The sequence below is a fragment of the Thalassophryne amazonica genome, chromosome 3, assembly GCF_902500255.1.
Source record: "Thalassophryne amazonica chromosome 3, fThaAma1.1, whole genome shotgun sequence".
NCBI classification, from domain to species: Eukaryota; Metazoa; Chordata; class Actinopteri; order Batrachoidiformes; family Batrachoididae; genus Thalassophryne; species Thalassophryne amazonica.
This window is the reverse complement of record NC_047105.1, coordinates 61,384,283-61,399,657: the sequence shown is the minus strand read 5'-3', so window position 1 is coordinate 61,399,657 and position 15,375 is coordinate 61,384,283. Positions and strand designations below refer to the sequence as shown.

Genomic DNA, 15,375 nt, shown 5'->3' with positions numbered 1-15,375 from the left:
GGATCCACCATGTAGAGTTTATTATGTCCAGAGTTTAAGGATCCAGTAACTAATTTCATATTTATTTACTTTAAGACTCAATAAAATGTTGTTCAATTTCAATTTAATCAGCTTATAAAGCACCAAATCACAACAAAAGCCACCTCAAGGCGCCTCACATAGAACAGTTCAACACAAAAATTAAAATAAATAAATAAAATAATAATAATTAAAATACATAATTAAAAACAGAAGTAAAAGAATAAAACATCGAAAAAATAAAAACTATTCATAAGAAAGATAATAAAAATAGGTTTTAAGTCTTGTTTAAAAATGTCCACGGACTCCGACTGCCTCACGGTCGCAGGAAGACCGTTCCACAGAGCGGATGCACGATAAGAAAAAGCTCTTTGATCCGCTGACATAGAAAACCTGTAAAGCCTACTTTTAGTACACAAAACATTCACAAGAGGTATCAATAAGGGAATCGATAAGCGGAATCGGATCGATAAACGGAATCGGATCGATAAGCGGAATCGATAATGGTATCGATATTGATAAAATCTTATCAATACCCATCGCTAGTCTCAATGAAACGTGAAGTAATGAGACACGCCTCCATACAGGAAATCCCTTCCAGAGTTTGCAGCCAGCTAACATGACAGCATTAAGCAGTCCCATGGCTGACCAACTTTTTATCACAACATGTCCGCTGTATTTTACACTAAACACCACAAGGCAAGACAGAAACGTGCAATGTTTGCAAAGCTGTCATACCGAGAGGCAGAAGCTCCATCGTGACCTACAATACAGCAAACTTAATCAAACATTTGAAAAAGTGCCACATTAAAGAGCACAAGGATTTTTTTTTTTTTTTTTTTACCCGGGACCAGAAAGACAAAGGCAGCCAGCCGGAAGGGTGCAATGATTTACCCAGACTGACTCCAAATATGAGTAAATAAAGCACTTTTATTTATTTTTTTGGTAGTTTCTAATTGCATTTTGGAAATTTAGAAATGCACTCAATCCTGAAAATGGTACACGGGCGGTTGTGCCATCTGGTATTCAAGAGATGAAACTTCAGCCACTGAGCTAACAATAAATAAAAGTACTTAATTCTTTCACCAAAACATTAAATCTAGGCCTGCATCTTAGATGTGCTTTCTGGCAAATTGTAGCTGAACTTTCAGGTCTTCTTGTTAAGAAAATCTTCCTCAAGACCACCACTTCATCATGAAACTGTATAACTGGGGATACAAATTATCTTCATACAAAATCAACAATAATGATAAAAATAATATTAAAGCAAACACAGCTCTGGTATCAGAACAGCACCGGTATCGGCAGGTATTCAAATTCAGGTATCGGGACCAGAACAGAAGTGAAAAAAATGTGTATCATGCATCCCTAGCGTGTGTGCATGTGTGATTTTATTTAGTAAGTTCAATGTAAATACATAATATAATTGTAAATACGTTAAAAATACATGGATGACATAAGAAAGTGAAAACTTATTTCCATTGTGGCTCATTTAAAAATCAAATGACAAAACAGAAGTAATAATAAAATTAAATAATAATAACACTGATAATAATAATCATAATAGTGTGTATACCTAAACAATTTAAGACAGCAAATTAACATTAAAAAAATTATGTAATTAACAGGAAATAAAGGGGTTGAGCTCATTGTCTAAAAACTATTGAGGTCTAAGGTCTAAGGTTCTAAAAAACATTCTGGACTCTCACACCATTCTAACTCAAAATAGAAACTGCATAATTTATTACCGCTTTTGAAAAATGTCAGCTACCTATTTTATAAACACTACCCAATCTAGAACCTGTGGATCCCCACAGGCAACACACTAGTAAAGTTCATGTTTAAACTATAAAATATCAAGCCTGAATTACATTTCTTTATCATAAGGGTTTGATAACAAAATGTTTGGAATCCTTGCCAATTTTATGTATATATCAGTAGATACAGTTGTGCTCAAAAGTTTACATACCCATTTGCATCACTACTCTTAGCTTCATAGTGGAGTAGAGCAGAGAAGGATTTTCTTTCACCAAAACAGATCAAATCCAGGCTTGCATCTCAGATGTACCTTCTGGAAATTTGTAACTAAACTTTCAGGTCTTCTTTTTAAGAAAATCCTCCTCTGTACCACTTAATCATGAAGATGGATAACTGGTGATACAAAATGCAAAGCTTGCACTGTGCATAATTTCTCCAATCACAGCCACGTAAGCCTATAAATTCTTCTGGGTTGTCTGGGTGTTTTGGTGGCTTTCCTCACTCTTCTCCTTCTTGCACAGTCACTCAGTTTTTGAGAACTGTCTACTCCATGCAGATTTACCATACAGTGCCATACTGTTTGTATTTCTTTGTAATTGATGTAAGTAAACTCCAAAACATATTCAGTGGCAGTTTTACCATCAGAGAGCCTTGTCCACTAACTACCACAAAAGACTCCAAGCTGTCATTGATGTTAAAGGGGGCAATGCACAGTATTAAGAACAGGGGTATGTAAACTTTTGATCAGGTTCATTTGGGTAGTTCTCTTGTCATTTTGATTTAAAAAGAGGAAACACAGTTGTTTGACAATAAATGGCTTCACCCAACCACTAACCATGAGTAAAAAAAGTTTTTGTGTTGTCATTCATATTCTCTTAAAAATGGCCATAAAAGCAAAAATTCTGCCAGGGTATGTAAACCTTTGAGCACAAGTGTAAATGAGTATTGTAAAAAATAAAAAATACTCCCCAATATCAGTATCGGCCAACAAAAAAATCCATAGTTTGGCTCTAGTTTTTGCCCATATCAAGCCTTGAAGCTAATTGCAAAGACGTTATATTGCACAACTTGTTGATCACATGCAGAAGCCATAGTGCTGATGAAATGTCAAATAAGTTACATCACCTGAGGTAAGAAACACCAAAATCATACAAAGTCGATCTTCACAGCATATAGACATACAGTGCATAGTGTGCTCCAGCTGCGATTTGAACTGTGACAGTTCTGGTGACTTTTAACACTGTGGTGCATGGCAGCATGTGCTGAAAACTACACTGACCACTGTAGTAACTGAGGCTGTGCTGCCAAAATCCTAAACCAGTGGATGATGAGCTGCAGACTGCCATGCACTCCAAAGCTAACAGTGTATTTCAAACAAACCGCCCGAAACCCTAAAAAACAGTGGGCAAGTGTGAGGCAATGCTTCAGCCCCAGTCAGCCTTAGCAAGGAACAGCAGATGATCAGGACGAGCATTTACAGCGTGTATGTCGCTGGAATTTAATTCAACAACAGACAGGAGGGCTGGACAGGACAGTCCACTCACCACATCAGTCAAGACACTGGCATGGAGCACTAATCTGAGAGCACCACTCATTTGTCAGTGTCGAGTTAATTTTCAGTCGCATTTAGAACAAACCAACATATTTCAGTGATGTTCCTGGGGCGGCAGAAGCATTTTTTTTATCGACTGATTTAGGAAAAGTGAAACTAGATTCTCTAAATCTGTGCACGTTTCCCCCTCAACCTGTCTCAAATGTGTAGTGTCGGAGTGAGCAGGCACACACAGCTCAGCATTCAGCACAGAGCACAAATGTTTTAAAACTACATTATTACGCTACTTCATATTAAATATGAAACACAATTTTTTGTATTTGAAACTGCATTCATGCATTCATGCTTCCTTAAACTCAAACTCAAACGAAATCTCAACAACTTGATATAAATTCATCAAAAATATAAAAGGCAAGATGGTGGGTTGCATAAGAAATGGAACGCTTTGGTATAATACCTGTAAAAAAAAAATCTGTTTAATTGCCAGTCTTCAAACAAGTCAGGGGATGGATACATGAACATTTCCAAGTCACCGAATATGTCTTGGACTTCATTTACATCAATTATGAAGAAATATAAACAATATGGCACTTTATGGTAAATCTGTGTGGAGTAGACATTTTTCAAAAACTGAGTGACTGTGCAAGAAGGAGAAGAGTGAGGAAAGCCACCAAGACACCCAGAAAACCCAGAAGAAGTTATAGGCTTCTCTGGCTGTGATTGGAGAAATTGTGCATAGTGCATGTTTTGCATTGTGTATCACCAGTTATACAGCTTCATGATTAAGTGGTACAGAGGAGGATTTTCTTAAGCAGAAGACCAGAAGAAAATTCAGCTACAATTTGCCAGAAGGTACATCTGAGATGCAAGCCTAGATCTGATGTTTTGGTGAAAGAAAATCCTTCTCTGGTCCACTTCATCATGAAGCTGTATAACTGGTGATACAAAATGTAAAACATGCACTAGGGCTGCCACAATTAGTCAACTAGGCACAATTCGTAAAGTAGTCGGCGACTAATTTAATAATCAACGTAATCATTTATTTTTTAAGATTTGTTTTTCTCTCAAAACTGCCTCTGTACCTTCCGCTGCCTTTCTGTCCTTGATGCACATGGGCAGTAGGGGTAATCCGGCTCACCCATGACGTCACCGGAGAAGTTATGCCCAAACAGTATCATGGCTTGCTGGCAACAAAGCTCAAACTTTTGGGAGCATTTTAACCAAAGAGAAAAATGTGCAATGCAAAATCTGCAAGGCAGAACTTGCCTTCCACGGCAGTACAACGGCAATGCAGGAGAATCTGACAAAGCTAGAGTCATCTCGGTAAGCTAACTGGCTAGTTAGCCACTAACATTAATATCTATAATGAGCTACTTAGCTGTAAATGTTAACATTAACAATGATGATTTAATTAGCCTTAGTACCAGTGGTGGGCACAGCTAACCAAAAAGTTAACTTGAATAACTGCTAATCCGCTAACTGAAAAGTTAACTTTTATAACGCTAAACTGATGAACTGCTAAAAAATTTAGTGGAAGTTACAGCTAACCGCTAGCTTTTAGTACTGACTCGGTACATTGTCGGTGACTGATAAGCCAATTTCAAGTTTAAGCACCACTGAGGTTTCTGAGTAAAATCAAAGGTGATCACAAACCCCAAACGAACAACAAGCCAGAGCTTCTGTCTTTATGCACCCTGCCCACTGCTGCCCCCCCCCCCAAAAAAAGAGTGGCATTTACTTTCCAGTGGGGATGTGATTGAAAGAGACTCATTTTCCCATAATGCCTTTTTTTGCATGTGTGTCTGTTAACGCTCAAACCTTCAGAATTAACGCATAGCAATATTTTCACTTTGTAAAAATGACAGTTTCCATTAATGTTTATAAACTGTCTGAAATTTGTTTTGTTTATAAGTGAAACCATGAGTGAAACGTGCTTCGCATTTCATGTCTCCTGCCCACTGCCTGTGTCGTTACATGTGGAAAGTAAATAATACTTTTTTGTGCAACAGCAGCCGGTAGCCAGTCCGCCCCTTCTGCTGGGGGAGGCCAGAGCTCACAGTGGCCTGACTGTTGCAAAACACGCAACAGACAGGAACTAACATGTATGATTTTAGGGTTTATTTACAAATGTTTTTGGCCGTTAAGCTTTACTCACTATGCCAGCAAAAAAATGTCAGCGGACTGAAAGTTAGTGGAACTAAATTTAGCGGAAGCTAAATGGTCCAATGATGGTTTTCACAATTAGCTCAAAAGCTATTCCGCTAATGAAAAAGTTAGCTTTGCTAATTAGCGATTAGTGGATTAGCAGAACTGTGCCCACCACTGCTTAACACACATATGTGTTTGCTGACTCTTTCTCTGCTGTCTCTGAGAGACTCTTTCTCTCCGATTGTTCTGTCTGAGTTATTTTCATTAGTTACTTCCTCCAAACCATCAACATGTCTATTAGACCCCATTCCTACCAGGCTGCTCAAGGAAGCCCTACCATTAGTTAATGCTTCGATCTTAAATATGATCAATCTATCTTTATTAGTTGGCTATGTACCACAGGCTTTTAAGGTGGCAGTAATTAAACCATTACTTAAAAAGCCATCACTTGACCCAGCTATCTTAGCTAATTATAGGCCAATCTCCAACCTTCCTTTTCTCTCAAAAATTCTTGAAAGGGTAGTTGTAAAACAGCTAACTGATCATCTGCAGAAGAATGCTCTATTTGAAGAGTTTCAGTCAGGTTTCAGAATTCATCATAGTACAGAAACTGCATTAGTGAAGGTTACAAATGATCTTCTTATGGCCTCAGACAGTGGACTCATCTCTGTGCTTGTCCTGTTAGACCTCAGTGCATCTTTTGATACTGTTGACCATAAAATTTTATTACAGAGATTACAGCATGCCATAGGTATTAAAGGTACTGCGCTGCGGTGGTTTGAATCATATTTATCTAATAGATTACAATTTGTTCATGTAAATGGGGAATCTTCTTCACAGACTAAGGTTAAATATGAGTTTCCACAAGGTTCTGTGCTAGGACCAATTTTATTCACTTTATACATGCTTCCCTTAGGCAGTGTTATTAGAAAGCATTGCTTAAATTTTCATTGTTACGCAGATGATACCCAGCTTTATCTATCCATGAAGCCAGAGGACACACACCAATTAGTTAAAGGGGATAGAGAATCAAAATCATCTTTTTCATGTTTTTGGTGTTAGTTCAGAGTCTCCCCGTTGTGGGGAATACACACGAAGTGCCAGCAAGTTTCAGAACCTCTGTTTCAAGTATTTCTCCATTTTGAATTGCCCCTAGAAAACAGGCCAATCCGTTTTTGAGAGAAAACTTATGTCACTTTTTCACCAATAGCCCCCCCCACACACACACACACCCACACCCACCCCCTTTCACACATGCCCCTTCGAAATTAATTATTCATAAGGTTGTGCCCACCCATTCGTAACACTCGAAGAGAAGCAATGGCGAGCTACAGGTGTGCTTTCCCAGGCTGTTTTAGCGGACTACGATCTTCCCACGGAAAGAAATGTACGCGATCACTGGCTTTTATTCATTTTTAACCGCATCCCCAGTACATGCAACCGCCGACTATTTCTTTGCTCTGCGCATTTCATGGAGGACTGTTTCACAAACCTTGCACGATTTCGAGCTGGCTTCAGTCGGCATTTAATACTCAGTAGAGGGTCAGTTCCGACTCTGCGACAAAATCAACCCCAGCAATCAGTACCGCCTGTGAGTATCACATTTTATTTTGTTTTAAATTTGTGTTGCGCCATATTCCTGTTGTAAGAATTGCACGTTAGAATGGCACGTTAGCTCTGGTTTGTTCCTCTAAAGGGAATGAGCTAACCCCTTAGCAGCTAGGGATGTGTATCGAGAACCGGTTCCTTTTGGGTATCGTTAAGAAATGACTTGATCCACCGACATCAATAAGCTTTGTGCTTAACGATTATGTTATCAGTCCTTCAGAGTGGCCGTTGTTTTGTGGGGTGTTTGTCAGGAAAATGATAATTTCTGTATTGATTACAGACCCTGCAGCGGGTCCGTAAACAACTTTTCTGCAGCGCGGCTTTGCTTTGAACCTTGAACCAATTGAAGCAGTGCTTCGCAGATTGAAGCAATGCTTCGATTATTCTTTCTTTCTTTTGCTTAATTTTCTCCTGCTAAAACCCTAAAGAGCATACGTCTGTGAGTATTATTTACCTTTTCTATGTTAAACCGACCTGTTATGTTCTTCTGAAACAGTTGATAGATGTATTTTATAACTTAAAAACGGGAGCGAGGCTAACGCGTTAGCATGTCTATGGCATTTTCAGTGTTAAAAGTTAGCATTGCAGCTGTCATCACGTTCGGGTGCATTTGTTTTCAAATTGTAATATTCTTAAATTTATTTTTGTTTATATATTAATAATCTAATGATTATTATATACAATTTTAGAGAAAGAGGCAAAAAAAAACTAAACAGAAACACAACAGAAAATATAAAAGCAATGAAAATAAATAAATAATGCTTTCTTTTCAGTGAGAGCAAGGGCAGCCAATCAAACAACGGCAACCGATCAGCGCCACCTACTTGCATTTCATAATGAGGTTGCCAAATAAGCTACGAAATGACGCCATTAAAGGCAAATGAAGCATTCTAAACCCAGCATAGTAACACAGCTGTTTCCGAGAGCCTTTTAGGAAGGTTCTGAGCCATTACAGACCCAACCAATTTTTGGGGAGCTACATATCATATCACAGAACAATGATTAATGCCCCATTCAACCTCTCTCTATCACCTTTAAACTGCAGGAATGTCTTTCAGACATAAAGACATGGATGACCTCTAATTTCCTGCTTTTAAATTCAAATAAAACTGAAGTTATTGTACTTGGCCCCACAAATCTTAGAAACATGGTGTCTAACCAGATCCTTACTCTGGATGGCATTACCCTGACCTCCAGTAATACTGTGAGAAATCTTGGTGTCATTTTTGATCAGGATATGTCCTTCAATGCGCATATTAAGCAAATATGTAGGACTGCTTTTTTGCATTTGCGCAATATCTCTAAAATTAGAAAGGTCTTGTCTCAGAGTGATGCTGAAAAGCTAATTCATGCATTTATTTCTTCTAGGCTGAACTACTGTAATTCATTATTATCAGATTGTCCTAAAAGTTCCCTGAAAAGCCTTCAGTTAATTCAAAATACTGTAGCTAGAGTACTGACGGGGACTAGAAGGAGAGAGCATATTTCACCTATATTGGCCTCTCTTCATTGGCTCCCTGTTAATTCCAGAACAGAATTTAAAATTCTTCTTCTTACTTATAAGGTTTTGAATAATCATGTCCCACCTTATCTTAGGGACCTCTTAGTACCATATCACCCCAACAGAGCGCTTTGCTCTCAGACTGCAGGTTTACTTGTAGTTCCTAGGGTTTGTAAGAGTAGAATGGGAGGCAGAGCCTTCAGCTTTCAGGCTCCTCTCCTGTGGAACCAGCTCCCAATTTGGATTAGAGAGACAGACACCCTCTCTACTTTTAAGATTAAGCTTAAAACTTTCCTTTTTGAAAAAGCTTAAAGTTAGGGCTGGATCAGGTGACCCTGAACCATCCCTTAGTTATGCTGCTATAGACTTAGACTGCTGGGGGGTTTCCCATGATGCACCCAGTGTTTCTTTTTATTCACCTCTTTTTGCTCTGTATGCACCACTCTGCTTTTAATCATTGGTGATTGATCTCTGCTCTCTTCCACAGAATGTCTTTTTCCTGATTCTCTCCCCTCAGCCCCAACCAGTCCCAGCAGAAGACTGCCCCTCCCTGAGCCTGGTTCTGCTGGAGGTTTCTTCCTGTTAAAAGGGAGTTTTTCCTTCCCACTGTCGCCAAGTGCTTGCTCATAGGGGGTCGTTTTGACCGTTGTGGTTTTTCTGTAATTATTGTATGGCTTTTACCTTACAATATAAAGCGCCTTGGGGCAACTGTTTGTTGTGATTTGGCGCTATATAAATAAAATTGATTTGATTTGCTGTAATAACAGCGATGTCATGTTTGAGTAGGAAATGTGATAATGCTAATGTTTTATAATGCTATGTTAAGTGATAAAAAAATGTGTTTCTGTTCAATGAACGACTGTTACCAAGTAAAAGTTGAATGATGTATCATCTTAATTGTCTGTACTTTTAGTTAGCACATACCTCAAACACTTGAAGCTAATGATGGTTATAAGAGCAGCTGCAAGCTGGTGCATTAAGTCGCAATTTACATATCATCGTATTATTAGTCAACTAATCGCAAAAATAATCAGTGACTAGTCGATTATCAAAATCATCATTTGTAGCAGCCCTAACATGCACTATGCACAATTTCTGTAATCACAGCCACAGAAACCTATAACTTCTTCTGGGCCTGGGTGTCTTGGTGGCTTTCCTCACACTTCTCCTTCTTGTTCCCCTTAATACATGGCATAGCTTTAACTTGTCAAGCATGCACAATAGATTGATTTTTAATTTGCTTGCAATATGTTTCTGTGCAAGTGGAAAATCTAGGAAATACAAGCATAGCATTGGGACTCTGTATCTCACAGATACTCAGTAAGATATATATCTTTGGTTTATTTGGTTAAATTAGTTTCCTTGCCATGTGGGACATAGGTGTGACACCAGGACTTGTCCAGTATGGCAAGTGGCCTCTGGACCTACGTGTAGAGCCCTAGACAGTTTGTAAAGTAAGTCACAGAAACCAACTGACTCAATTATTATCACAGATTGTGTGAGCTGTACTTTAGCTTTGTTTGGATCTATATTAATGATTTAAAACATTTGGAAGAAGAAAATGTCATATGCTACATTTTACTGCCAATGCTTTACGCCCTGACACAACAGAGCAAGCGTGGGTCTTCAATAATTCACATCATCCTGTTATCAAACATAAAGGCACACAATGAAATGGCAATAGCAGCAGCACACTTTTGCAAAACATAAAAAACATCTGAGGCTTGTATTCATCACACGGCAGTACTTCTTATGACTCTGAATGCTTGTCAGTTATGGTCATTAAGGTCAAATGACTGTGCACTCCATAAAAGCTCTTTATGCAAGCAGGAGAGTCCACTCTCTTAGCTTCATGCACTCTTATATGAGCTCAGATTGTGTGCTGTGTGATGGATTAAATATACAGATTTTTTTTTTTTTTTTTTTTTTTGACTGCTCCGGTTTGTGTATCATATTGACGTGCATTTTTTCAACGGTGGGACGGAGGAAAACACACACACACACACACACACACACACAAAACAGAAAAACTAAGCATTGATGGGACTGGGCCCAAGATCTTCTTGCTAATATGGCAATCAATTTTGAATAAGGCTACAAGCCTTTATTCATACTAACAGACAAACTCATGAAACACTGTGATGAATTCTAAAGTCTGAAACAGCATGAAACACTGTGATTTAAAGGGAGTTGTTTATGCAGAATTGGCTTATATCTACTATTACAATTAAATACAGTTGGGATTTCATGTTAAACATCTTCAAAGTCTGTTAGTGGAGAAACTAAGCATGTGTGTCAATCCGATATTTTGGATCATATCAGCCCAATATTGACAAAAATGACTGGATCAGATATCAGAAATTTAAAACCTAAATCTGATCCAATCAAAGTTTTGTATTGTACAACGGAGTCATGCTGTGAGCGATGCATACTGACCTTTATGTTGATGTTTTGTTAGAAGGCGAGGTTAGCAAAGTACATACATAGATAAATGTGTTCATTGACAGATTAGTCAGTTTGAGGCAGGGCAAGGGGTATCGGACTGGTATTAGTATGGGCAGATATTGAAGGTTCCAGTAGCAGTATCGTATCAGATATGAAAAGGTGGTATTGTCCCATCCCTAATAGAAATTACCTATCTTTAAGCAAAAGTTTTGGTTTGAAACGGCTTGTTTAAGACTTCTGTGACATACAGAAGGCTAGGTTAGCAAAGTACATACGAGGTCTGTCAATAAAGTAACGTTCCTTTTTATTTTTTTCAAAAACTATATGGATTCCTGTTGGGAAAGTGTAGTGACACGGACCCACAACAGGGGGCGCAAATGAACAGTCAATAGATGAGCCAAAATATAACAATTTAATGTTGTGAATGTGCACAACGAACATACAGACAATCTCAGAATATCACAACAGTCAATACACAAAGGTGACGTGTGGGCAGGCTCCAGGATAGAAGACGTCTGTCCTGAGGAGAGCCGGAACCACACGATTTCCGCCGCCCCAGAACCTGGTGAATACTGGAGCCGCCAAGTCCCGAATTCCCAGGTGATCACCGTCCCCGAATGTCGGATCTGGTACTGCTGGCGAAGAACAAAGACAGTCAAGTGTGGGTGTGTGTACACCCAGTAACAATAACGGTGGGAATGCCACCTCCACCTCTCACTCAATAACTTGCAGAGTACTGAAGATTCCTCAGGGAAAAGAGTGCCTTCTAGCGCTCTCTCAGCTTCCACTGACAGCGGTACCGGTACTCCTGCAAACACTCACAATATACAAACAATATTGCAAAACGGCTGAGGATATTACCTCCAATGAAGTATGATATCTCGGCAACGAGGTGGAGATGACGTCTGGTCTTTATGGAGTGAGATGATGTTGAGCAGATGGGTGACAGCTGTCAAGAGGTAATGAGCGACAGCTGTCACCCCCAGCTGTGTCCATGGCGGCAGCGCCCTCTCGTGCCTGAAGCCCGCACTTCAGGCAGAGCGCCCACTGGTGGTGGGCCAGCAGTACCTCCTCTTCTGGCGGCCCACACACAACAGATTTCATTCATGTTTTTACGTCAGACATGCTTGAACCCTCGTGCGCATGCGTGAGTTTTTCCATGCCTGTCGGTTACGTCATTCGCCTGCGAGCACGCCTTGGGAAGGAGTGGTCCCGCCCCCTCGTCGGATTTTCATTGTCTGGAAATGGCGGAATGAAAAGGACTTTTTTTCCATCAGAATCTTTTCAGAAACTGTTAGAGACTGGCACCTGGAAACCATTTGAAAAATTTATCTGGCTTTCGGTGAAAATTTTACGGGCTTCACAGAGAATAAGGACTGTTACTACAGCTTTAAGTACCCCTTTAAGGACTCTCGGCGCGCCGCGCTCTGAGCTGTGACGTCGCAGCACAAGCCACCAGACCATTTCTAAACGGATGGCTCTGTGGATACGAGACCATCGTGTGCTCTTTCTCTGGTTATCACAAGAGCTGGACATCAGCCATTTTCCGGCAGATTTCACTTTTAACAAGAGATTTTGTCATGGAAAGCTGCACGGAGGCTTCGCGCGTAAAGACCGATTCGGTTGAAGATGAGTGTGTGTTTGTGACTTGACAGCAAGTATCAGACCGAGCGCAGCCAGTCTGTGCTCAAGTCTGCAGCCAGCCTGTGGTGTCCGCAGCACCTGCAGGTGTGGGATCTGGTTGTCTTGACAACAGGTTTGTCTTCACAACAACGTGTGCGCACACACATGTCCCACCCATTTGTGGCTGGGACGTGTGTAAATAGTTAAAGTAGCTGATAAAACATTCTTGCCGCTATTGTTTCTGTATGAAAACATTGCTTTTCATCCCACACATGGCCGAGTCACATTCAGCTCGTCTGATCTTTAGTTATTGATCCGTTCAGATATCGTCAACTTTCGTGCAAGACGTCAGACTTGGGAGGTTGGACAAAGTTGGACGACAATCAAACAGAACGCTGATGGTACGGGAACTATGCAAATGATGAGGAACCATCAAGACAGAAACCAAAACGGAATACAGACAAATTGAGGTTGTCGTTGGGATTCGTTCACATTTTTCAACAGTTTGAAAATTCTGACAAGCCAGTTACAGGAACGAAGCTGGACGACGGTTAAACGATGTCTCCGAAAGTCAACGTAAATCCAGATTTCTTGTTTCATTTTGACTTCAGTGTCCTTCGTGAGTGTCGCGAGGTTTCAGTAAAGCCTGAATGTGGAACTACACTCTTAAGAAAACACAATCATATGATCCCATGATGCACTCTCCTTCTCCCTCTCACCATCCTTCCTTTTCTGTCTTCACACACTTAGTCTATCAACACTTTATGACAGACATTTGGGAAGAGACCAGAGAGAAATCACTGCATAAAAAAAATAATAATAATAATCATGAGGTTACACAGGAGTGATGAGATATAAACCTGCAGTGAATGTGTGAATAATATACAGGATGTGCTTTTGTCCCAAATAGAAACACGACTAAATTTGAAGACAGGCCTGAATATTGAAGGTATGTCATTTTCTATTCACAGTGGTATCTTGTTCGCATAACTCACCTACACATTACCAATGTGCCTTTGTGGAACATTGCAAACTGAGGAATAAGAAACGTCTTTTAGGATGTCAGACAGAAATGCAACTATGAGACAGTCAATATGTACTAAAACACTACTGTGTAATTAGGACAGTAAACAGCCCTCTCACCTTCTGCCAATACTTGACAGTGGGTGAACACAAATAAGTGTTTCTTTTGGGGAAAAAATTCACCCACCCAGCTATCAGCCAGTATATATCGTCGTACATCAGCAGATTACAAATCTAAGATTAAACATAGTGGTGCATGTACGGCCAACAGAACATTGTCGAGCTCAGTGTCTGATGAAATGCATTCTTCCAAGAAATTACTTTTTTGTTCTGTTCAGTTGACAGTGGTGGAAAACAATTTCTTCTGCAAACTGATTTGGATTGAGATGTGATAACTGAGCTATATGGTCCTATGCTCAGTGTGAGTTATCTGGAGGCACCACTGTCATACACAACATTTCATCAGCAGGAGGAAGGTGATTTCTCGCACTGACTTTGTACTTATTCATGATCAGAAAATGAATCTGTAATGAAAACCTTCAGCGTGCGCTCCCTTTCATCTGAAGCCACTATAAGAAGGGGATCCATTCTTAAATTTTCTCATTTACTGTGTCAGTCGTGTGCAAAAGGAAAAGATGTCGCTCATTCATTCATATTAAAGCTGCGGATCAGACCGTCACAACGGGCGTGGAAACTACTACTCAAAGCTGGATTTTTATTATTATATATATTTTTTACATATTACTGAATATAAATCAAAAGCGATGCATAAATTTGAGATGAATGCAAACCGACGCTAACAGGGTGGTATTACCAAAAAAGAAAGAAAAAGCAGCAATACGTCTGAAAAAAAGGTGGTGAAATGTGTTGACAAGGATATTTAAATAAATAATTAAGCACCCATTCAAGTCTATCCCCAAGCAGGCGGATGATCGTGTATCTCCGCTGCCGTGTAACCTCCACGATTTGTGGCCACAGTTTGGCCGGAGAAGCTACACCGCGGCTACCTGTTAATCCCCGGCCCGGCTGCGGCTCCGCTCCCCCCGGCAGGCGCTCCATTGCTCGGTTTGATGAGCTGTCCAGAGTCCGGCGGTGCTGAAATAGAAGTCGGAGCTCCCGCTGCAGACGCGGCGGGGCCGGGCTGCTCCGCCTGTCCCTCCCCTTCCATACTGGCCTCGTTCCCCATCGTCTCTAGAAAGCGGTGGACGGAGACAAACGGTGTCGTAAACGGAGCTACAGCTGTGGTAGAAACACGGACGGAACTCAGCGCTGCTCCCCTTCCGCCATCATCGCCTACGATCAAGCATCCGCACGGAGCACGCGCGCTGACGCAATGGGTGGGTGCTGTACGTGCGCGTTCACGACACTTCCAGTCATCACCACGGTCGAGCCAGCCAGTTTTAACAGCATATTTACCCATTTGGGGGTTATAATCTATGTAATAATAATCATTTTCTTATTACTATTAATAATAATAATCCCGCACTGTCCTAGTCAGTGTTTTTGCTTATTGTCTTTTTCGTATTTTATTTTTTTATTGTTTATTTGTTTTCAATTTATCTAGATTTTACCCATCTTTGCCGCCTTTGTATCTGTTTTATGTAAAGGGCCACAATGGAAATAAGTTTTGACTTTTTTGTGTTATTCTAGAAATTCATTATAAATATATTATACTGTATATGTTTTAACACATTGTATT

At 40.1% G+C, this 15,375-nt stretch overlaps 1 protein-coding gene across 2 annotated transcripts in view; it reads right to left on the bottom strand.

Annotated features, from left to right (window-relative positions):
* LOC117506842 (protein bassoon-like) overlaps positions 1–15,032 on the bottom strand; it is a 57,586-nt gene extending 42,554 nt beyond the window's left edge. Inside the window, exon 1 of one of the 2 annotated variants that reach the window (XM_034166477.1) lies at positions 14,684–15,032. In XM_034166477.1, the coding sequence (XP_034022368.1) occupies positions 14,684–14,862 (179 nt within the window). In that variant the 5' untranslated portion in view covers positions 14,863–15,032. Of the gene's footprint in view, positions 1–14,682 lie in introns of both variants that reach the window. The other variant, XM_034166478.1, reaches the window with a different exon arrangement.
* Between the last annotated feature and the right edge of the window lie 343 nt (positions 15,033–15,375).